The following is a 24,795-nucleotide window of genomic DNA, read 5'->3' on the forward strand; positions in this document are numbered from 1 at the left end:
ATTTGCACTCTGATATGCTGGTTGTAGGGGACACAGCAGTAAACAAAACACAAAGAAACTGAAGCACTAACTCATTCACACTTCACTTATAAAAACATGGGGAAGCATTAGAGATCAATTTTCTATGACCAGGAGCCTCTTCCAAGATTCTAATTCTGACACTCATTTTTGAATATCAGATATAGAGAAGGCAAATGGAGAAGACAGATCTGGATCAACTTCGATCAGCTGGCTTTTCCTCGCTCAGCTGACTGCAGAGGGCCCCCTTACCAGTGTATTTCCAGGTGACGTCCTCCAGAATCAGGTTGCTGTCTTCTGGCATGTATTTCTTAAGCCAGGCCCAACAGTGGACCTGTTGGTCGGTTGGAGAAATCATGAAGAAACTGAAAGTGAGACCCAAAAGTAATCAAAACCAGGCAGCAGGAGAATGATCAGGAAGCAGTAAGTTCTCAGCTAGTTTCAAAGCAACGAACAGAACACTGGTGAATGATCTCTTAGCTTTCAGGGAAGGCCAACTGCACATACTTCTAGGATATACCACATAATGACAAAACAGAAGATTCTGGCTTTCTGCTAGTGCCAAGAAATTATACAGACCTACTAACATAAGATAAGGCATTTTTCCTCAATAGAGTAATTTTTCCACACCAAGTTTTACATAATCTGGTAGGTTTCTTTTTTTTTTTTTTTTTTCCTCCTGGTGCTTTGTGTGTGTGTGTGTGTGCTGGGCTGCTAATGAACTGGCCATGACTTTGAAATGTTTTATTGTCCTCAGTGTTATTACAGTTTCCTGGAGAGGTGAGCTGAGTGCTCGGCTCCGCCACAGCCATTAGGCGGAGGGAGCAGAGTGGCAGCCGGCTCACCTTCGCTTGCTCAGCCGTGCTATGCTGCAGTCATTTTCGTACCCTCCGCCCTCGTTGAGCATGCCGGTATGCACGATGTGGCCCACGGGCACGTCAAGGTCATTGGAGAAGAGGTATTGGAGAATTTCTAATGCCTGATCCCCGGTGGACTGTAGGGTTAGGGAACGAAGCAGAGAGAACAAACATGAGCACCTCTGGCCGGTAATGCGGCCTGACAGGCAAAGTCACTTGCGGAGAAAACTCAATTAGCCGTACTCGTGCAACAGTATTTGCAGATTTGCTCCACTGCAACGAGCTCCAGAGAAAGCTAGCTATTGAGTCTAGTGTCAAATGAGCCTCTGCAAGCAGATGAAGAACCAGAAACAAAGCGCTAAAAATTCCAGAAAATGTTATAATACAGGTGAAACACTAAAATATATCAGAGTTCTTAGTCTGCTTTGAAGTGACAGATGAAAAACAAGAGGCATTCAATAAATACACAAGTTTCCAAATCTGTTCTTTTGGTTCCCAAATACTTACTGTTATTTCAAACTTTGTGAAAGAGGACATGTCAATGACACACACGGCCTCCTTACAGCACTTGACTTCGGACTCCACAATCTCAAACCAGTCTGGCTTGTAAAAAGTCTTGCTCTGCTCCAAGGCCAACAGGTCTACAGGACAGAGAAAACCAAAGGAAGACAGAAAAGGAGGGGACTTGTACTGGTGAGTCTCCTTGATAGATCAGTAGAGTATAACAGGTTTTTATTATTTATTCTCCTAGGAAGACAAACTAGCTATGCACGTTTAAAAACAAGGTTTACTATTCTTAAGACAAAAAAACCCCAAAAAACAAAAATGAGAACGTGCCTTCTTACCCTTGTCTGGTGGCACAAAGTACTTTGGCCTCTCAAATCCATGTTTCTCCATCCACCTGGCTCCTTGTACATCCAGCCGGTCATACAGAGGAGATGTGCGTAACTGCCTTCCTGTCTGGAAGTCCCAGCGGGGAACCTTCAGATCGTACAGAAGAGCTAGGAGAGAGAAGAGCAGTCTATGAAAGCCCAAGGCACAGAGCTGAGCACCAATATCCATGGGCCTCTGGAGTTGCTCCTATTCAAAAAAGCATGCTTTCAGGCTGCTGTAGCCTGATTTGCCAAACAGTACCCAGTGTGACACGAATGTTCCAGAAGAAAGGATCACATTGCAAGAGCTGGTAACACCCCTCCACAGACTTATATAGCTGTGAGTCACATAACAACTCTAGATCTTTGTTTATAATTACTGTTCCAAATTAGTAGGTAGAAACAATGGCAGAAAGGTCAGAGTTCTAAACCTTGTTAAGCTCCCAGCAGAGATGAAGGTTATGTCTACACGGGACACAGGTGGTTACAAAGTGTGAAAAAATGGCACCTGATTCTTTCCAGTGCCTGTGTTGTTGGAGCCTCAGACCTGTTACACACTTTTCCTAATATTTAGCCATTTCTGAAGCAAAAGGGCACACAGCATACCTTGATTTGGTGGTTCTGAAATCCGACAGGTTGCAAAGTATTGTCCCAGTGACATGATTTACATAACAAAGGGAGGGTCAGAATTCATTTCTCCTAATGTCCAGTCTGCAACAGTGAATACGTAAAATATCCAGAAAGAGTGTGATCTCTAGTCTCTTGCAGAGAGAAGACCGGACTTCACACCAGGCCCAACAAGAGGTACGTCAGCGTCGGGGGAGACTGGGAGATCACAGAGAAGGAAACCAAGCTGGCATCCTTATACTGTGACAGTCTCCTCTGGGCTTTAGGTTCTACTTTCCCTTTCCCCGTTTTCTATCATGCCTGCAACTTCCATCTCATGAGAATCAGAGGCGGCCACCAAAAGTACTGTATCATCAAGAAGCAGCTCCAGCTCATTTACAATCTGCACGGCTTCCAAAGTAACGATGGATGTAGAAACCTAGACTCTTAACAGTTCAACACTGTAACCAAAATATTCACTAAATAACCTTAGCAGTTACACATACTGCTTCCAGGTCCTTTAACTCCCATGGATGTGAATTCTCTGCCCCAGACCAAAAGTGAGCACACAGGTGTGACAGGTCATCCAAAGGCCTCATTGCTAATGGAACCTCCAGCTACTAAACCAGCAGTCCGTCCTTAAACAAGAATGCTGGTCACAGCCAATGCAGAATCTTAGTCCTGAGGATAACTATTCCCCAAACAGATATATTTGGTCAAGTCTGAAAACAGTTCCTCAGTATACAAAAATGAAATTACAATCTGATTTGGTTCAATTCCTGATTCAAAAGCTATCTCTAAAGGGCACACTGGAAAATAAAGCTAAGACAAAGTAGTAACAAGTTAAAAGCGTCCTTCAAAGTCAGAGAGAAGCAAAAACAAGGAGAAAGAGCAGGAATGTATGTTTGGTATTTACATGAGAAATGGTTTCCTATCTTGCTAGCATAGGATGGGTTAATGAGGAGAGTCACTCAAAGGAGCCTGAAGCTTTGAGACTAACTTGGCAAATTCTCTGCCTTGGAAAGCAAACCATGATCTCAAAGACCAAGTGGGGAGTGAGAGCATTCATTCTGACACAGCAAAGTGGAAAGGAGGCAATGCTGGGAATGTTCAAGAAGCTGCTGCCAGGAGTCTGACAGGAATCACCACCTGTACGTCCTAGTCCACTTTCCTGGTCCCCGAGGTAACTAAGATACAATAAAGAAAATGTTCCATAAATGTCACGTGGGCATAATGCCCCCAACACAGGCCTGAAACAGCCAAACTCAGACGCCCAACTTGAAGCAATTACTAAAGAACCAAGGAAGAATCTGCCCCTCTGGATGACAGAACCAGTCAGATGCCTGCAACGATGGGCAACGGGGATAAAGCTTCACTTACGCATGACTTCCATGACACGGTGGCGCAGGAAGGTTCGGCTGCTCTGGAGGGCTCCAAAACGCTTCAGGTCCAGTTCCCAGACACTTTCTGAGGGATAGCCATGCACCATCCACTCAGCGAGGTACCTGTGTAGATGGGGGAAGTTGCTGGGCCTCTCAGCACCATGGTACTCTCAGCGCTGTACTAGGAAGCAAGCACCAACAGAATCGAAAGACTCTATCTTGTCAAGAGTGGTTGAGCAATTCTGGGCAATTTCCTTAACTTCTGGAAGAAACAAATTGTATCCATCTACTGCTCTCACAAGACCGCTATGAGGATATGAGCTCTAATGATAAGATTCCCTAGAAAGTATAGAGATAAGCCACATTCCATACAAATGTACTCCATACATCCAATGGGTTTTCTTTTTGTTTGTTTTTTCCTGTAAAAAGTCACCTCAGGAGGTTATACAGTTATCTGGCCATATCGCCTTTGCTCCAAACATTTTTGGTAACTTCTACTCCATAACTGTCTTCAGAGCCATTCTATAATTCACTCAAGAACACCGGTCAATTAAAAAATGTTTTTAAATTGTGGTAAAAAACACACAACGTAAAATTTACCATCTTAACCATTTACAAGTGTATACTTCAGTGGTATTAAGCACTTGCACGTTATCTGTAACTCTCACCACCATCCACGTCCAGAATTCTTTTCATCAAACAAACTCTATATGCACTAAGCAGCCCCTCCCTACTCCCTCCTTACCCTACCCCTGGCAAGCACCATTCTACATCTATCTCTATGAATTAGACTACTGTAAGTATTCATATGGGTGGAATTATACAGTATTTGTCCTTTCAACACCAGCTTAATTTTTAATTTATTTATTTTTGGCTGCATTGGGTCTTCGTTGCTGCGTGCAGGCTTTTCTCTAGTTGCGGTGAGCGGGGGCTACTCTTTGTTGTGGTGCACATGCTTCTCATTGCAGAGCACAGGCTCTAGGCATGCAGGCTTCAGTAGTTGTGGCACGTGGGCTCAGTAGTTGTGGCACGTGGGCTCTAGAGTGCAGGCTCAGTAGTTGTGGCGCATGGGCTTAGTTGCTCCGCGGCATGTGGCATCTTCCCGGACTGGACGCGCAGGCTCAGCGGCCATGGCTCACGGGCCTAGCCGCTCCGTGGCATGTGGAATCTTCCCAGACAGGGGCACGAACCCATGTCCCCTGCATCTGCAGGCGGACTCCCAACCACTGTGCCACCAGGGAAGCCCCCTCGCTTAATTTTTATAAGTACCAAATTTGAAAATAAAAACCCGTGTGATCAGCATGATCTTTTACTTCACTCACCACACTTGGCTATTTCCAAACTCAAATACATATTCAAAGGACCAACATTTGTTATGACTGAAGTAGTACAGAAGAACATCCCACTGGCTCCAAGGCTAACTCCAAAAGAGGAGTTCCAAAAACATTCTGTACAATGACATGTCTGGAACACGGGGAGAGCCTCCCATGGCAAACACTTTCAAGGGGACAACTCTCTCATGACATGTGTCTTCCTCTTATTATCAACATACTGGATTAGGTATATCACAAACCCTATGAACAAGAAGTAATTCCAGAAAGGAAGAAGCCTCGCAAGCCGAACCTGAGTGCAAAAGACTTACCTTCCAGCTCCTCCACCAAACGAAAGGCCAGCAGAGTTCATTCCTGCCAGGACGAAGTAGCCCCGCACTGAAGGTGACTCGCCCATGATGCACCTCATGTCCGGGGTGAAGGTCTCGGGGCAATTCACCAACTTCATGATCTCCATAGTCTCCAGTTCTGGCATCCTACGCAGCAGGGAACTCAACAGGGGCTCTGAGCAACGAAAACAGACCCAAAAAAATGTCTTGTGGAGGTTTTCTAAGATGAGCCAACTGGGCCATCTATCAGAAGCAGAAGCCTTGGGGAAGTATGGGACATTCCTACAGAGCTCTTGGCATAAAGACGGAGAAAAAAGATACTCTTTAGAGGGAAAGGAGCTATGGAAGAGTAAATACTACATCTGGCTATAGAATCTCAAAGGGATCAGGACTCATGGAAAAGCTCTTAAATGACCCCCAAAGAGATGTGCAATAAAAGGCAATGTTTTCCTAAGTTGGAACAGCTGCAAAAGACAGATCCTCAACCTGTTTTAAGGTAAGTCCATCGTCAGGGAATGATCCAGGGGGACTGTGGTAAAGATGAAGCCAGACTGAAGCTGGCTGGTAGGTACATGGGATTTCTTTATATTATTCTCTTCACTTTTAAAAGTTTGAAATTTCCTAAATTTAAAGAAAAAATATTTTAAGTCCAAGTGGAAGGAAGGACATTCTTCACTACAGACCTTTGAATTGGGAACCATGTGACTGTATTACCTATTCGATAAATTAAATTAAAATTATTTAAAAATTGAGTAAAAGAACATATTAATGAAACTGTTTTGCTTCTTAAAATTCTCTTCAATTTTAAATGAAGTCCTATCAAAAGAAGGTTTCCTCCCAGCCTAAAATTTCAGCAATGATTTTAGGCGAATAAGTGATAAGCCAAAAGTCCCTTAAACCAAGATTTTAATTTTAGGTCCCTGAATCTGCTCACCAATAACCGTATCCTTAGATTAGACAAACTCTGTAGACTACCCTCTGTAACCACCAAAAGAGGTTGTTACAAAGATCAAATAAGGAACTACGGGTATATCTCGGTTCAGTTCTAGACCACTGCAATAAAGTGAATATCGCAATATAGTGAGTCATGTGAATTTTTTGGTTTCTCAGTACATATAAAAATTTTGTTCACACTATACTATAGTGTACTCTATGTACAATAGCATTATGTCTAAAAAACAATGTACATAACCAAAAACAATGTAAATTAAAAACTACTTGGCTAGATATGCAAGCAACCTAAGTGTTCATCAACAGATGGCTAAAGAAGATGTGTGTGTATACACACACACACACACACACAATGGAATACTACTCAGCTCTTAAAAAAACTTTTGCCATTTGCAATAACATAGATGGACTTGAAGGGTATTATGCTTAGTGAAATGAGTCAGAGAAAGACAAACACTGTATGTTATTACTTATATTTGGACTCAAAAAAAGAAAAACTAGTGAATGTAAACAAAAAAGAAACAGACTCACAGATGCAGAGAACAAACTAGTGGTTATTGTTGGGGAGAAGGAAAAGGGGAGGGACAAGATAGGGGCAGGGAGTCGAGAAGTACAAACTACTATGTATAAAAAAAATAAGCTACAAGGATGTACTGTACAACACAGAACGTAGTCAATATTTTATAATGACTATTAGTGGAACATAACCTTTAAAAATTGTGAATCACTATATCGTTTGTATGCATGAAACTTGTATACTGTACATCATTTGTACCTCAGAAAAAGATCATTTAAAAAAATTTTCTACTTAGACTTCAGTGTATTATTAAAAACTTCTAAGAAAAGTAAAAAACAAACCAAAAAAAACCTTTACTGCTAAAATATGCTAATCATCATCAGCCTTCAGCAAATCATATCTTTTGCAACAGTAACAACAAAAAGCACTGATCACAGATCCCCGTAACAACCATAACAATTAAAAAGCTTGAAATAGTGTTAGAATTACCAAAATGTGCCAGAGACACAAAGTGAGAAAATGCTGTTGGAAAATAGTCCCAACAGACTTGTTCAACACAAACTTCAATCTATAAAAAACTCAGTATCAGACAGCAGAGTTTGACATGACACTAAATCAACTATACTTCAAAAAAAAAAAAAAAAACCGAAAAACGAAACCAAGAAAAAACTCAGCATGTGCGAAGCACAATAAAATGAGGTATGCCTGTGTTCCTGAAAAGGCTTTAAAGTGTAACATCTTAGACAAATATAAGGCAATCTTGTTAGAATCTAGTTCACACACCAAAGTGATCCCAGTCTTCCTGTAGATTCTGAATCTCCAGCTGGTTCTTGCCCTCAGTGAAAATTGGCTTTGGGTTCTTCTCAAAGCCCCCAGACAGGATGCCACCCTGCCAGTTCCGAATATAAATTCTTCCATCGGCATCCACAATAGCTGAGGAAGAGAAATGACAAGGGGGTAGGGGGTAGAGGAGAAGACAGGGTTGAGCGACAAGCCAGCTGTCTAAATGGACAGAAAAAGCAGCAAAACAAAAACGCCCAAAATTGGACTTATTAACCAAACAGCATTCAGTGAACACAGGCATTCATTAGCTTTAAAATACTGTTCCCGGTCATGGGGGAGGATCCTCCCTCTCAGATTTACAGTGGAGACTGTTTCTCAGATTATCCCTAACCAGATCACTTATCTAGAAGCTTTGACTAGTTCTCAGAATCAAACTGCTTAACTGCCACTGTGCCATGTGAAAGCCAGAGAGAAGGGGGGACTGTGGAGCCCACTCCAGGGATGAAGGCCTCCAAGTGGTATCAACCCCTCCCTACAGCGCTGGGAGTCTCTGAACAGCCCGAGTTTATAGCTCACCTGTGACATCTCCACAACGTGTAGCATTAAGTCAAGAACTCTAGGTTACATTCCAAACACCCTCAGTTTAGACCTGTTTGAGACTACCCGTTAGCTTGCAAACAAACAAAACGGCTTAAGTGCAATGCCCACTTTGGCCATCCTTTCATAAAGAGTTATTAAAGTCAAGTTACAATGGGGTCCACCTCCCTGTACCATGCTCCAGAAAAGAAACAAAAAGAAAAGACTCTTCCGGGCGCAGTCTGTCCTTAGCAGAAAGCCTTCCTTTGCAGAGGACAGAACAGGGGCAAGGAAACAAGATTAAAAACAAAGTGCAAGTCCTCACTTGGTGTGTTGCTCTGCAGAGGGGTCTCCCAGGGGCGAGTCAGAAGGTAGAAGTGTTCGCAGGCATGTAACGGGATACTAACCGGCTCCTCGTTGGACAGACCCAGCTCGTATGCCCACTACAAACGGACAGATTGATTTGTGGGTGGAAGAGGAACAGAAAGACAAATGAGCAAGTGCAGCCTCTTGAAAAGAGTTTAATTTCAAGTGGCTTCTGTGCGCTCTTGCCTCCACATCAGCTGTGGGAAGCCAAGTTCCAGCCTGCTTTAGTTCAGTTATTGGACGGGGAGCAACACTATGCCCTTTACACCACAAAGTCTGCTTTTCGAGCAGAGGAAGACAGATTTACCAGCTCGTGAAAGGAGCTCGTGGGGAGCAAGTGAGGCCCTCCTAACAAAACGCCTGGCCTCAACCACAAACCCCAAATACCAATCATAAAGAACTGCACATGGCAGCAAGTACTCCTAGGTCCCCTTAAGACTGTGGAGTGGGAGGCAAGGGACCAATCTGCCTTCAAAGCAGCAGCAGTTTAGTGTCCTGGAAACTGAATCCACGCTCCTGACACAATAAAACAGCCTAATACTCAGCTGCTGGGTGGTAGGATGAAATGAAACACCACAGACAGACCCGACGCCAAGGACTGATTTCTGTCAATGCCCAACTCTCCTGGCCTTCCTGACCAGGACAGTGCCAATTAGCCAGGGGGGAGGAAGGAAAAGGTCACCCAGGCTTCTATTTGAGGAGTGAGAACAGGCTTCCGATTTGGAGTGAGAGATTCTGAGTTTTCCTGTCCAAACAAGAAACAGTGTGGTCCCTGACATCTGCTTAGTCCACCACAATATTAACTGTACATCTGTACCGCCCCCCCCTCCAAAAATCCTGGAGACAAAAGTTAAATAAGAAAAGCAGTGACCCAGTACTGTCGCTAACCTACCTGACCCGCACAGTTGACAAAATAGTGACACTGGATCTGTCCTTTATCAGTCTCCACACCGGTGACTTGACCTTTCCTCACCATAACATGAAGAATACTTGTCCGGTCATAGATCTGAACACCTGTTCCAACGTAAACAAAGAGTTGGGGCATCATCACCTGATGTTTCGGAATTAGGCATGTGCAGCAAACACGGAAGAGGCCAGGTCGATGCTGGCCTTTAATTTAAAAACCAAAAAACTCCTGGAACCACATCCTGAGACTGTGTAAATGGACCTTTCCCGAGACTGAAAATACCAGGCCAACTGAAAAAACTGACTTTAGTATGTAATCAAATTCCAGGAATCATGGGAATTCCCTAGCGGTCCAGTGTTTAGGGCTCTGCGCTTCCACTGCAGGGGGCACAGGTTCGATCCCTGGTCAGGGACATAAGGTCCCACATGCCAAGCAGCATGGCCAAAAAAATTCCAGGGATCATAAAAGGGGTAGGAGAGAAAAAGTGCCATTGGGCATCCTTAAATCCTAATCTACATACATCATGAATCAGTTCATCCAAAGTATATAACACCACAGACACTGATCAGTCTTCCCCCCATTCATTCCAACGTCAGGATATGATCCAAGCTGTGGATTAAATCCCCAAGGTGTGTTTCAACCTTAGAGCTTCTCAAGTCCTGTGGGGGAGAAAATGCCCTTAAATCTGAAGTGCTTTAAGCAGGACTAAAAGCAGATCCTTGGAACTTAATAAGAAAAATGTGGCCCTGAAGAAAAATATTTATTAACAGATACTATATTAAGACAAAAATTCTAGGAGCCAGGAGCCAGTGTCCCAATATGGAAGTTGGTTGGTGTTCCTGCCCTACTCAGAGATGCTTTCTTAGATGACCTCTTCCTTCCTAACCCCAAAACGTGCTTACCATTTTGGGAGGCAGCACTTGCCAGGGCAAGAGCCACATCAGCGGAGGACACCACTGCATCCTCGGGGACATGCATGGCCCCCACCAGGTCGTGCACATTGAGGAGAGGGTGAAGTTCAGCCACTTTCTTGGGGGAGATGATCTCGGAGGGGATGCCTATAACACTGCCACAGAACACAGGGGGACAATGACATTCACTGCCCTCCGGCAGAGGTCAGGTGACAGTAAAGTCAGGACAGGCTTCTAGCCTCATACGTACTTCAGCCTTGAAGTGATGCGCTTCAGGGAGATCAGCCGGTCCTGAGTTTGGGCCAGAAAGATCGAGCCTGTCCTTATGTAACCTGGAAGAAAAAACAGCCCAAACTGAGACAGAGCAGGCCAAATGCAGGGGGGCGGAGTAGCAAGCCCACTAGACTGTAAAGTGGAAGACCTGTGATGAGTCCTGGGCTGCCACCTCCCAATCATTCTCAGCTCACAGTTTTGTGAGGATCAAATGAGTCTAATGTACATAAAATCACTCTTACGCTAGAAATGAAGGACACCATTGCTGAACAAACCTTTGGTTTTTTTGGAGGGGGGCAAGAAGTAACTGTGACCCATCAGTTCTTCACTCCTTTATGTAATTATAATTAGACCCTTTCTCCGCCTATTGTTGGTGGGAGAGTAACCCTTGGTGAAGGCCACTCAGCAATCTTCCACCTCAGTACAGCCAGCAGGCCTGTGACCTAAGCTCAGCCAATCTGATCCTCCTGGAATACTGAGTCTTGAGCAAGGAGGGGAATGGCTGGACGCCCCTCATCTCAGGAGCAGCAGCGTCCTGGCCACATGATTCCTGTACCAGCTGAGGGACTGGCTGCTGTTGGGTCCCTACAACCTGGCCTCCACCCTGCCTCCAGCTGGCAGCCTCCTGCCAACTCTACAGGCCCCAGTGGCCTTCCAACAAACTCCTTTTGCCCAAGTTAGCCATGGTCAATTCCTGTTGTTTGCAATCAATGTACTGGATACGACCACTATTACACCATAGTCAATGACAATCCTCCCAGAATGCAATGAGTCTTAGCTTTTATGAAGAAAAACTCGCATCAAGTGTCTTTTTAAAAAGGAAATACAGTCATTATTTAAAAATAATTTAAATATTTTATTGTTACTTCTGAAATCATCAGATAAATATGCCCTTCGCAGACATGACAAGATTGCCAAGTTCGGAAAACTGAAATTTCAGAGCCTGATTTTATAAGTGGTAAATTTATCCTCAATATATTTACTCCTTTGCTCAATCCTGGGGTACACAGAAAGCAGAACTGTCCATAGCACTGTGAAAAATAAACTTGCTAATTAGGGGTCAATGTTTGTTCACATTTCCTTTTGTCTTGACTGAAGGTGGAGTCTAAATACTGTGATCAGAAATCCCTGGGTTTGTTCTTGTTTCCCCCTACAGTAAAGTTGTTATTCATATGAAATGCAACTAGATTATTTCGGACAGTGTTCCACTGAACGTTTCGCCCTTTTCCTGATGGTTTTATTCTATATTTGAATATGCAAAATGTTTACATTGTTCTAAAAGTCAGAACTATACAAAGTCAGGCCAGAAATACCACTACCCCCCAGGCCCCCACCCTGCACCCTGTTTCCCACCTACCCTGGGAGGTAACCAACCTCAGTACTTTCCGGTTTATCCTTTCTATGTTTCTTTCTTTGCAAAATTAAGTATACATTTGCATATTTTCTTACTTCTTCTCACACTAAAGTATCACATTTTATATACTTTTTAACACCTTGTTTTTCTCATTTAACAATTATCACAGAGATCACTCCATAGCAATTCACAGACATCTTCCTCCTTTTTACATCTACCTAATAATCCTTTGTGGGGATGTTCCATTTTATTTTACCAATCTCATGCACGTATATTTTTGTACAAGATGTTCTTAAGTGGAAAAAACAAAGTACATAATACGCTTAATACAATCTCATTTGGGTTAAAAAAAAAAGTAGACCTGTATATACATACAAACTAACCACAGACTAGTAACCTTCTGGTGGGTATTCAGCGGGGAGGATCACTTTTTATTTTCAGATTTCTGTATTGTTCACACTTATTATAATGAGCATATAAATTACATATGTTTAAAACTTTTTAAAAGTTCCTTCTAACCCACAAAGTAATTTTTAAAAATTGATTTGGCACCAACTTAGTAAATTAATGGTTTAATCTATCTGCATCTAGGTTTTTCATCTGTAAAAGAATAATCTGGGCTTCCCTGGTGGTGCAGTGGTTAAGAATCCGCCTGCCAATGCAGGGGACATGGGTTCAAGCCCTGGTCTGGGAAGATCCCACATGCCACGGAGCAACTAAGCCCGTGTGCCACAACTACCGAGCCTGTGCTCTAGAGCCTGCGAGCCACAACTACTGAGTCCCCGTGCCACAACTACTGAAGCCCGCGCACCTAGAGCCCGTGCTCTGCAACAAGAGAAGCCACCATAATGAGAAGCCCGTGCACCGCGACGAAGAGTAGCCCCTGCTTGCTGCAACTAGAGAAAGCCCACGTGCAGCAACGAAGACCCAATGAAGCCAAAAATAAATAAGTAAAATAAATTTTAAAAAAGGAATGATCCTTCCTTATTATAAGATCAAATAATACGTGGAATACTTTCAAAGATTATTAAAACTTTTAGATGATCATGTTCAATCACTTGACAAAAATTACATCATGTGCAAAAGCAGCACTGCAGAAACTAGTATCTGCATAATGAGGACCCTTGGAGTGACCCAGTAATTCAGAGTAGAAAGCAGTTAACATACACCTCACATGAATGAACTATTTTCAGAGGATTAGCTTATTATATGTTATCATCAAATCTATGTTGTACACATGTCAGCTATTTAATATCTCAAAGCAGTCCACTGAATGACAGCAGTCATTGGAATGCACACCTGTACATTCTGCTGGACAACAGAATTCTCCAGCAGGGAAGTCCCTACATCACCTTTCACTGCATCACTGGTGAACTACAATGGGGGTGACAGATTGAGGGGGATGCCCTTACTCTCTGTTGCCTGACTTCCTCACTGCCCCACAGACATCAAAGAGCGATCAGGCCCAATAAAGGATTCCAGCCAGTGACCTTGAACAAAAGCTAGACTAACTTACCTTACAGAAAAGAAGCCTGCAGCCCTGATTCCTCTGGAAACTAACCAGCTGAGCCATGCAAGGCTCAACAAAGCACGAGTAACTGAACCAAAGGACCAGGACTCAGCAGTTCCATTTCTGGGCTCATTATGTGGACCCTCTTCTGACTCAAATACTGGTTAGTATCTGATTCAAGTACCTTGTTGTCATTAAATTAAATCCAACCAAAAAGGACTGAAATCCAGTTAGGTCCATGTCTATCATATTCAAGTTATTAGAAAATCAGTCTTAAGTTACAATGTACAAGTAAGGTTACACTTCAGTTGGCAAAAAGAAAAGCTACCATTTTTTGTCAGTATTAATCTTGAAGTATCTGTGATCTGAATTATGCAAGGTCTGCCTCATATAGGCATTGTCCTGAATTTCGTCACTGGGCCTCACTACCCTCTCATGATTATACTGTGGTCACCAAACTGCTTAATCAGCCACGAGACTGGGTTTGACTCTGGGCTTCTGGCTAATCCATCACCTTATAACAAAGCGCTGGACTTTCTTTCTACCTTGTTACCATATGGAACCGTAACGTGGCTTTGTCTCCCTCTTCTTGGGACAGTTCCTACTTACTCCAGTATTATTTAACTTACAATTCTGTGTCCTTACGCCCTTGGTTACACAGGTAAGGAGAAATACATGTTTATGCTTTCTAGGTAGAAATATCCTTAACATCAATTTTTGAAGTGCAGTGGGTCAGACTATGATTTAACTACCAAGCACCTAGAGTTGAGTTGTTTCTCCTCCTCTTTATTCAGGAGCCAAGTGCTGCCACTTACTAGACTTCAATGAGTGAAATACAGAGGAAATGGCCCAGGAAAACTTCCATTTCATAAGAATTATAGAATCTGAAAAGGAGCTAGGATACTGACTGAAGGCCCTCGATTTACAGATAAGGAAAGTGAAGACAGCTCAACAAGCTAAGTGACTTGCCCAAGGTCATACCCTGACAAGTGGCAAAACCTGTATTAAAACTCAAGTCTGAATTACCAAATCACAAGCTGACTTGGTATAGGACCGAATACAGTACTGAGTAAAAGAGTCTAGACTACCTGCTTACCTGTATGGATCCCTGTCTCCTGCTCTAACTGACGGTAGAGTCTGTTTGAGTAGGCTGCCATCTTTTGCTCAATGGTCAAGTGCCTGGCGGTGCTTAGGATGCCAGCACAGAACCTCGTAGAGCCAGCAGCCAGCCTGCAGGATAGATGCAAATGCTATTAGGTAGACGCATATATCTGTGAATACAACAAGTTCAAGGTTCCTCATTATACCACTGTTGTAACATCCAAAGATGGAAACAGCCGCAATGTCCATCAACATGAGAATGATTTAAAATTTTGGAGTTCACCTATACAACAGAATACTTTACGACCATAAAAAATAAATGAACACTTTTATGCACCAATCCTAATAGAACAACCCTAATGAAAAAAGCCAGGTGAGGAACACTGTTTAAGGTATGCTGCTACTCATATGAAAAAGGGAAAAAAAATAAATGAATATGCATATACCCACATACATACCTACCAATACATATCTGATTATACATGGAGAAGAGTATCTGAAATGGTACCTAAGGAACTTAACTGGCTTCCAGTGAGGGAAACTTGTAGCTAGAGGTCAGCGAGCAGGAGACTTTCCCCTGTACACTCTTTTACACATTTTCAAGTTTGAACTATGTAAATGTATCACCTATTCAGAAATAACCACACTTTAAATTTTTAAAATGTTGTCCAATTTGCGGTAGGCAACAGAACATAAACAGCATGGAACAGAAAAAGGACACTAGGTGAAAAGTGAATAAATTCGAATAAAGCAGCAATGTTAGTTTAAAATAATGTATCACAATTGCATCATTAATTGAAACATTAATCCTAATGTAAGATGTTAATAGTAGGTAAACCTGGATGCAAGGTATATGGTAACTCTGCACTATTGTTCCAATTGTTCTATAAATCTAAACTGTTCTAAAGTAAGTTAATCAACTGAAAAGGAATAGAAATAAGAAATAATGTAGCCAATTTCATTTTGGCTCAAAGAGGAAGCACCTGAGTCGCAGGATTTATTGCTGTATTATTACAACAAAGAGAGCAAGATGATAAGATGTGCTTTGAACCGGAAATAAACACATCTTTTAGCTACTTGTTATGTCCCAATCTGCCATCTCTCTGAAAACCAGAAAACAGGAGTATTAGGCATCGCAAAACAAAGTACCAAAGATTTCACTTTTCTGTAATTCTACTTATGCTACTTAGTGACACTTACATTAGCTATTGCTGAGTCAGTATTACTGAAATGAGAGGGATGAGGGAAGCCCATATAATCAGTGCAGCACAGCCCCAAGCCATGTCCAGCTTGATCCCTACCTGCCCTGCTCCAAAAGGACGATATCCTTCCACCCCATCTTGGAGAGATGATAGGCCACAGATGTGCCCATGATTCCACCACCACAGATGACCACCTGTGCCTGGGCAGGCAGGGCCACAGAATGCGCTTTGGCAGCTGACGCACCGCCTCTGGCTGAGGACCACTTCTGCCATCCTCGGCTGCTTCTTGGTCTTCGGACCACCGATAGCAACTGGTAAAGCATCACGTCTGTCAGCAACTGGGAGACGTGCTCTCACTCAGCAAGAAGCGGATCCCAAGAATTCAAACTAGACAGAGAAAACCAAGAGCATAAGATTAACGAGAAAGTGTTGAAACACAGAACAATAATTGTACATTCAGCAAATGTCTGAGAACTGAGTTCCAGACACTTTGCTAGGTATAGATACAGCAATGACGACAAATGAGGAGGTCCCTGCCTTTACACAACTTACATTTGAGACAGAGAGACAAGCAGCCAATATACAAATAAAACAAGTAACAAAGCTAGTACGACGGAGTCACTAGGGGCACACCAACATATCATGGTCAGAAAGAAGGTGACATTTGAAAAGACCTGATGGATGAAAAAGAACCCGCTATGTGAGAGTGTTCGGACAGAAGAACCAGTATGTGCAAAGGCCCTGAAGTGAGAGAGCTTGAGGAGTCCAAGCACAGAAAAGAGGCCAGTGTGTCCACAGCACGTGAGGGAGAGAAGGTGACCTGAGATCGAGCTGGAGGTGGCAGAGACCAATCGTACATAGCTCTTGGATGCCACCACAAGGAGTGGGATTTATTCTACATGCAAAGGAAAACACTAAAACAGGGGAATGACATAATCTGGCCTGTTTTTCCAAGATCAGGCTGGCTCCATGGAAGGCTCCCAGAAGGACAGGGAAAGCAGGGGTGAGTCAGGAAGCTATGGCAGTTCTCCAGGGGGGACACCGTGGTGGCTCAGACGTGGATGGTGGCAGCCGAGTCAGAGAAATGACTGGACTGTTTGGGAAGTAGAAAACACAGAACTTACTTGCCAACAAACTGGAAGTTAAAACGGGAAAAACGGAGAAATAAGGATGATGGGTAAGTTTGTGGGGTAAGCAACTGGGGCCACGGACTATGTGAGATGGATCAGACATAGGGAGGGAGGCTGTGAGGGTGTGCATGCGTGTGAACAGTGAAAGGTCCCAGTCTTAGATGTCAACAGCCAGAGACCCAGCAGGCAGCACGTGAAAACAGGGAGCAGCAGCTGGGTTCCCAAGCCTGAAACCTGGGGTTGTGGTCCGGGAGTCATTAGCATATGTACAATATTTGAAGCCCTAGCATCTGGAGGAACAAGACCCCCAAGCCTCCCAGCATTTACACACAAGGAAGAGAAGGAAAGGACTACAAACAGGACTGAACGCTGTAGATGCACAGAGCATCCTGAAAAAGAAAAGTGGCTAAAGAGATAGAGAAGGAGTGGCCAGTGAGGTAGAAAGAAAACCAGGCAGAGGGCACAGAAGCCAACAGAGGAACGTGTGTGAAGAAGCGGTAACTACAGAGGGTGCTGAGGGGGGAGCAAGACGGCCACGTGTCCACCAGATGTGACAGCACAGAGCCCCAGGTGTCCTCAAAAAGAACATTCTCAGGGGAATGGCAGGGATAGAACAGAGATTAGAGCAAACTAAAGAGTAAGCGAGATGAGGGAGTGAGGCCACCGCTACCCCGGGCTTTGAGGGGAGCAGAGGAACTCGGAGCCGAGCAAGGTGGTCCGTGTTTAGGGCCGGGAGCTATTAAGCATGTTTCACTGCTGGGGAGATGAGCCAGTAAAAAGGGAAGAGACGGCAGAGAAAGGAGAGGCAAGAACAAAGGATGAGGCCCAGGAGAAGGAGAGAGAGAGACGGGATTCAAAGCTGCAGGAAGGACAGCTCGCCTCGTGCTTCCACGGCGATGGGGGAGCTGAAGGTACCAGGTGTGAGCTCCTGAGAGCAGAGGATGCTGAGTCCTGTCAGGCTGATCACTTACACACCAGTCACAGGCTGTAACCAAGACATTTCTACAAGACTAAATATCCTACGTTAGACAAGGAAAAGTGTGGAGGCCAGGTGCACGGGGATGAGGATCGTGTACAGAGTAAGACCTAAGCTGAGCCTGGGAGGGGCAAAATCAGGACAGAGACGGGAAGCACACACCATCAAGCTGCAGAACAAGCCTGACCCTAACTGCCTGTGAGACAGGCTGGGACCTGGGACCCTTCGTTGCAGTGCCTGCACCAAGACAAACATCTCCTGGAGCAAAAAAACACAGAGAAACAGTAAGGGACTAAAAATAACTGCATGCAGGGCAATGGGGGCAAAAAGAACAAAGATACAAAAAGGCCAAAACCCACCTGCCATTTCTGAGGGGCCAGAAGCAAAAGCAGGCTCCTGGCATGATCCCTGCACACAGCACCACCACGGGGGGGGGGGGGGCAGGCCACCCAAGCCACCCCCTGGCCCCACCCACCGATCTGCCCCCACCCCGGGGGAGTGAGCAAGGGAACCTGCTGCTTGCTTTTGCTCCCTCGAGTCCCGATAGAGCCTTGCCTCAATTTCTACTGATTAAAGAGTCCAAGAACCCACTGGTGGATGACAGCGAAGGACGTGGCTCAGAGGCCGCAGCTTCTATGAACCCTGGGTAATAGCAGAAACTGAAGTACGGTGAAGCCAGACCATGGAAGCCTCTGATACTTGGTCCAGTACCACAGGCTGAATATGACAAAGGCAGGGTTTTAACAAAATTAATCTAACAGCAAAACGGGACTGTTCAAGTTTCAAGAAACTGAAGAAAGACCTGTTCGCAGACTATGCAGTCACAGACGTACAGGAAGATGAGGCCTGAAGACCAGAGTGGGGACGACAAGCAGACATGAGGGCAGGACGTGGCTAGCAAGTCACCAACAGCACGTCCACCAGCAGCCTCAGGACCCAGCACGCTCCACCATCAGCCTGAATCACCTAAGGCCACACATCAACACCCATCTGTCAGAGGACTCTCAGATCTGTGACGAGGGCAGGCACAGACTGCATCCCAAAAGAAATCCCAACCAACTAGGGACTAACTTTTCTGGCCACCTTGAGGTCCCACCACGCCTCATGTCCCTGTCAAACTCTGTCTCAAGATGGAAGCTTCTCCACACAGCTAGTCTTGCTGTAAGCTCATCTCCACATGACCAATTTCTCTCCCCAGTTCCAAACCGTCTGTTTTCCTCCCCTAAAACCTCTATGGGCGCTCTAGAACACCCTTACCAAAGTGACGCACCCACCCCTTCACGAATGTTCTCTCCACCCTCTGTCTTAATGGAAATGCACCTCTCCTGAGGGAACTGTCACTGTCACACAGCCAGCCCTGTTCCACTGACCTCACCATCAAGAGGCACAGTCGGCATCCTCCTTGCTTGTGAACCATTACCACTCAGTCACACTTGGGAAAGACCCTGTTCCTTCGTGCCTTAAGTTAGCAGGCACCCCTACTTAGCTCCGGGCTACTTCCTATTAAGCCACAGGCACAGCTCTCTCTACATCCGGGTTCTGAACCCATAACATGGCTCTTCTCCCAACCTTTAACACCACCTCCTCTCTTCCTTCATCGAAGCAGATAACCTGTCTCATCCTGTCCCCCAAAACGCCACCTGTATACCTCCCTGCATCAGCAAACCATCCCTGCCTTCCTTCACAGGGTCAGAAATTAATCCCTTACAACGGTCTGGATCCCCCTTCCTGCCCCCTTCCCCTGAACCGAGCTCCATCAGCTGTCCTCCCTCTTTCACATACCCTCACATTTACCTCCTTCTCCTCGGCATTTAGATGTGCTCAAGTACCCCCTCCCCCCGCCCAGGCGATTTCAGAAATAAAGCAAAGCTCCAAAACACTCAATTAGCAATTTTTAATTTTTTAAATTCTAAATTATAAAATGATGGTCTTTGCGAAAAATCAAAAACAGAAGGAAGATTTCCCTCCACTCAAAGGTCACCAATACCAGTATCAATTATATTTTCCCAGAATGTTATTATTGCAGCAATGAGCTGCCCTGATGTTTGCCACCACCTTTGTCTTAAGTCCTTTTTTTTTTTTTTTTTTTTGCGGTATGCGGGCCTCTCACTGTTGTGGCCTCCCCGTTGCGGAGAACAGGCTCTGGACGCGAAGGCTCAGCGGCCATGGCTCACGGGCCCAGCCGCTCTGCGGCATGTGAGATCTTCCCGGACCGGGACACAAACCCACATCCCCTGCATCGGAAGGCGGACTCTCAACCACTGCGCCACCAGGGAAGCCCTTAAGTTCTTCTTTTATTACCTAGGTGGTGGCATAGTTGGCCTGTGGACTTTTTAAGCAAAAATTTCCTAACATGTATTTCACAACCTGTCTTTTTTATTTCCTGTCCTACTCTCTTCTGAACCAAAAGTGGTCGGGCTTCTGCCCCACCAGGCCACTGCACTCCTCTCACCAGGAACGCAAATGTTGCTCCTTTCCAAGGGCACTTTCTGGGCACCATCTCACTCCCTCCTATCCACACTTTTTCCTTGTTTTCTGTGGCACCTTCTGCCCTGATCACTGGCCTCTCTCCTCTGCCCTTCCCTCTGTGTTGACGTCCCCCAGGGCTCCCGGAGGCCAGCTTCGCTTCCCCATCCACCACTGTTCAGGGTGATTCCCTTTCCTGCCATGACTGATGGCCTAACCCATAGCACTCCTGAGCCTTAGACCCGCACGTCTAGTGGAAAAAGGGCCACCTCCACTTGGACTCCCACAGGTCAAACTGAGCACATCCAAAAGGTAAAGCCATCTTCCCCAATCTCCAACTCTGCTTCACTTCCTGTGTCCCCCAGGAACACCACACACTAGAATCCTGGGTGTCATCCCACATTCCTCCCTTTCTCTCATCTCCTCTCTCCAGTCAATCATCAAGGCCTAACCAACAACCCTACATCCTAAATCTCCCTCCAGTGGATCTACTCTCCATCTCCACTGCCCTGAACTGAGCACAGCCCGCCATCCTCTCTGTTTACTGCAGAAGGTTCCCAACTGGGCTTCCCGCCTCTAATCTGCACACCATTCTCCCCACGCCCCACAGCCTTCACACAGAGGCCTGAGCACATCTCTGAAATGAAGATCCTATTTCGTGCCCCTGCTCAAACCCCTCAATGACTATCTGGCGCCCTCAGAAAAAGTCAAATTCCTTAATTGGAAGTGCAAGACCCTGCTCACTTCTTATCTCTGATCTAATTTCTCTTCTCTCTCTCCTCTCACACTCGCATCAAACCTAAACTACTTTAATTCCTCATACGTGTCAGGCATGAACTTTCTCTTCCACCTTTGGGATTTGTGCAGACCTTTCCTTCTCAGTGGCATAGTTCCTGCCACCCATCCCCCCAAATAAAGATAATCCCCGCAGCTCTCAGCCTGTTTGACACCTTGTTTGTTCCCACTCTCCCCCCAACACTCAGGTAACTGTTCTGTATTTCCCCAAACACCCTGCACAAGCCCCAGCTCAGAGCCAACCACACTCTGTAACGGTCTGTCTGCCAATCAGGGAAGCAAAACAGCAAGCTGCGTGAGGAGGAAGCCGACTTCAGAAGCAGACAGATCTGGGTCTGATAATCTCCCCCACCACTCATTAGCTGTATGACTTTGAGCAAGTTGTTCAATCTCTGTGGTTCAGGCTGCTCGTCCGTTACACGGGCTAGGAATACCTGCCTCACGTGGCTGCTGCCAAGACTAAAGCAGAAATGCAAGAACATGGCAAGTGGCGCCTCAGAAGCACTTGGAAAGTGGTAGCCTTTATCCCCCTGGGATAATGGAGCTCTCTGAGAGCAGGGACCACTTATAACTTGATCAGGGTTGTCACAGTAGGCACCTTGGAAATACAACCTGACAATTAAATGAGAACAGAGGACAAAGGAGATGGGGAAAAAATTCAGTGATGACTCAGATCTCAAGGCTAGGCCCCCAGATGTGAGGAGATCTCTAAATAACCTGATATAATTTTTTTAAAAAGGTTATATTCTTATAGGTAGTTATGATGTGCCAGGCACTGCTTTATGTATACAACTAATTTAACCCTCACAAATCTAGAAGATGTTACAATTTTTATTCTACACTTGAGGTAAAGGAGGCACAGAGACGTGAAGTGACTGATCCAAGATTCTACAATACTGGTGAGTGGCAGAGCCTCAATTCAAAGCCCGCCAGTTCAGCATTAGAGTCTGCCATTGAATCATTACTTCTTGCTACCTGTAAGTTAGCATTAGATGATTAAAAGAGGGTAGCTGAGAGGCCAGAACCACAAGGCACTTCCCCGAATAGAAAAAAGGAATTGCAAAGGTAGCATTAAAAACATAACAACAGGGACTTCCCTGGTGGCACACTGGTTAAGAATCTGCCTGCCAATGCAGGGGACACAGGTTTGAGCCCTGGTCTGGGAAGATTCCACATGCCACAGAGCAGCTAAGCCCGTATGCCACAACTACTGAGCCTGTGCTCTAGGGCCTGTGAGCCAGAACTACGGAAGTCCACGCACCGCAACGAAGACTAGCCCCCGCTCACTACAACTAGAGAAAGCCCGCGCGCAGCAACGAAGACCCAACGCAGCCAAAAATAAATAATAAAAAAACCCCAAAAACGTAACAACAGATGAGTTTCAAGATGGAAGAAATAATACTAAAAGGCCAGGGTGATAAGAACCAAGAAAAGGATTTTTGACCTTGTGCTCATCATGACCTTCAAGAGTCAGTGAAGTGGTGAGGATAAAAAAAGAAGGACTTACAGTGGATGCAAACAATGAAGGTACAGAAGGCATCACAGTCTATTCCAGTAGGTTTGGCAGCTAAAGCAAAATAAAACTTGAGAGCAAAGGAGATAAAGCCTGTAGAGAAGAAACGGAAGATGTCAAAGACAACAAAGTAAAACACACACCTGGTTGAAAGTAAATTACGTGTTTAATTTCTGCTAAGGAGAAGAATTCCTGCTAAACAATCTCAATACTGACGCTGGTTATGCTCAGATCTGCTTACACCGACGAGAGCAAGAGGACAGCTCCAACTCCTTCTGAGCTGTTCCTCTGCATGCTCACAACACCTTGTACAAATTGGCTGCTGGTCACAAGGGAGACTGGATGAGGAGACGGATTAACACAGCATTTCCCACACCTGCCTCCAAATGAGAGCCACCTGGGACACGTGTTTTAAAACACACACACTCACTCACTCACTCACAGGCTCCCTCTCTGGAGATGCTGATCCTGCGGTCCAGGGTGCTGTCTTTTTCAACAAGTGCACCAGGTGATCAGCCAAGTTTGAGAACTTAACACAAATCTCTAGCCCTAGGAACGTGTCCCCTTCAGCCCGGCTACCTCGCCGCCCCGCAGCACGGGCGAAACGGACGTGAAGATGCCAGAATCAAATCTCGGTGTCATACACATCAGGCCCAAAGGGTCAAACGTTGGGAAGAGAGCTCACCGCCCCGGCCTGGACGTTTCCACCTAACCTCACCGCTGACTCTGCAGCACTTTTACTAGTTAGTTAAGCACAAGCGGACCGCACGTTGCCACGCGGGAAAACAATTCCGCCTGCAGAGACGACCCACCTGGGCAAGCCCGACCCACGCTGGGGGGTGGGGGTGGGGGCTGCCTGCCCGAGGCGGGCCTCAGGAGCGAGGTTACCCCGGCCGCCCTGGGCATTCGGGCTGGGCTGCGGCTGCCTGCCAGAGCCGGTGCGCTGGCCCCGGGCAGCCGGGCACGGGTCCGCTAGACGCCACCGCCGCAGAGAGGCTGAGGGAGACCGGGCGACGCGCTGTCGGCCCCGGCGGGCGGAGTCCCGGCGCCGGGACGCGCCTTCCGAGGACCAGGCAGAACCGACGGGAAACGAGGGACGCCGGAAGCCCCCTGACCGAGACCACAGCGGAAAGGGGGGGCGCTGGGGGTCCCGGGCCGCCAAGGTCCGCGTGGACGGGGACGCCAGAGCGGCTCCGCAGCTTCTCCTTACCTCACGGGCGCCCTCGGGCTCCGCGCTCAGCAACACTCCGGCTGAAACTGGGCAGCAGCCACAACCGTTGCCGGGGTTGGGGGCCGGAAGGTGGTACACGGATAGGGAAGGGGGCGGAACAGGAGGGAGGAAAAAGTTCCGGCGAAGCTTGATACGGCGACCTTCCGCGCTTTACGGTGCCTAGCAAGGGTACGCCGGCACGTGACCTGACTCGCGCACGCGCACCGTGACGTTAGGTGGCAGGGCTCCGCCCCTGACACGTGGGGCTTGTTTGGGTCTCGGGAGGCCCGTCCCCTAAATGGGGGCCGCCTCCGCCAAGATGGCGGTGAGCTGTGGGTCTGCTGTTTGAGGCTCGCTTTAGGACTCTAGCCTCGGACCCTGCTATTTCTGCAGGTGCAGTCCTGCCGGTCGAGTTGGTGGCAACCCCGCTGCAGTGTGGGGAGAGAGCGGGGGTTCTTTCTTCCCTTGAGGCGAGTTCCCCAGTTCTTGTCCCACGTCGTCCGCTGCCCAAAGACACTCTAGTCCAGGGCGTAAAGAAGATTCTTGGACAGACGCTTCGTTTTTTGTAAGTCGCCCGGGTCTTCTTGGGCGAATCGCTAGCAGAGCAGATGGGAAATCCTGTCTGCTGGCCCGGCCAGACCTCGGAGGCAAGATAAGAATACCTCAGCTCTGGGCCGGATCTTACTCTTTGCGCCTTCTCTGCTTGTCTGGACCAGAGGAAGAGGAATCATTCACTACATCCTCTGAGAAGCTCCCCGTCACCTTGCTTACTATCACATCGCCCTGTTTTCTTTCCTTTATAGAACTTGTCACTGAAGTAGATCAGTGTTTGTTGATTGCCTTTCCCACTAGTTGCAAG

At 46.1% G+C, this 24,795-nt stretch overlaps 1 protein-coding gene across 6 annotated transcripts in view; it reads right to left on the reverse strand.

Annotated features, from left to right (window-relative positions):
• Nucleotides 1-24,144, reverse strand: part of PDPR (pyruvate dehydrogenase phosphatase regulatory subunit) — a 38,143-nt gene extending 13,999 nt beyond the window's left edge. The window contains exons 1-15 of one of the 6 annotated variants that reach the window (XM_032613412.1): nt 23,937-24,107; nt 22,721-22,819; nt 15,946-16,233; nt 14,640-14,773; nt 10,657-10,738; nt 10,398-10,561; nt 9,481-9,602; nt 8,548-8,665; nt 7,647-7,796; nt 5,378-5,570; nt 3,734-3,858; nt 1,721-1,876; nt 1,383-1,516; nt 864-1,012; nt 271-383 (exon numbers count right to left, since the gene is read on the reverse strand). In XM_032613412.1, the coding sequence (XP_032469303.1) occupies nt 271-383; nt 864-1,012; nt 1,383-1,516; nt 1,721-1,876; nt 3,734-3,858; nt 5,378-5,570; nt 7,647-7,796; nt 8,548-8,665; nt 9,481-9,602; nt 10,398-10,561; nt 10,657-10,738; nt 14,640-14,773; nt 15,946-16,169 (1,864 nt within the window). In that variant the 5' untranslated portion in view covers nt 16,170-16,233; nt 22,721-22,819; nt 23,937-24,107. Of the gene's footprint in view, nt 1-270; nt 384-863; nt 1,013-1,382; nt 1,517-1,720; nt 1,877-3,733; nt 3,859-5,377; nt 5,571-7,646; nt 7,797-8,547; nt 8,666-9,480; nt 9,603-10,397; nt 10,562-10,656; nt 10,739-14,639; nt 14,774-15,945; nt 16,234-22,720; nt 22,820-23,936 lie in introns of those variants that run through there. The other 5 variants (XR_004346954.1, XM_032613411.1, XM_032613413.1 and 2 more) reach the window with 5 other exon arrangements.
• Between the last annotated feature and the right edge of the window lie 651 nt (nt 24,145-24,795).

This window comes from Phocoena sinus, chromosome 19 (genome assembly GCF_008692025.1).
Source record: "Phocoena sinus isolate mPhoSin1 chromosome 19, mPhoSin1.pri, whole genome shotgun sequence".
Lineage (NCBI taxonomy): Eukaryota > Metazoa > Chordata > Mammalia > Artiodactyla > Phocoenidae > Phocoena > Phocoena sinus.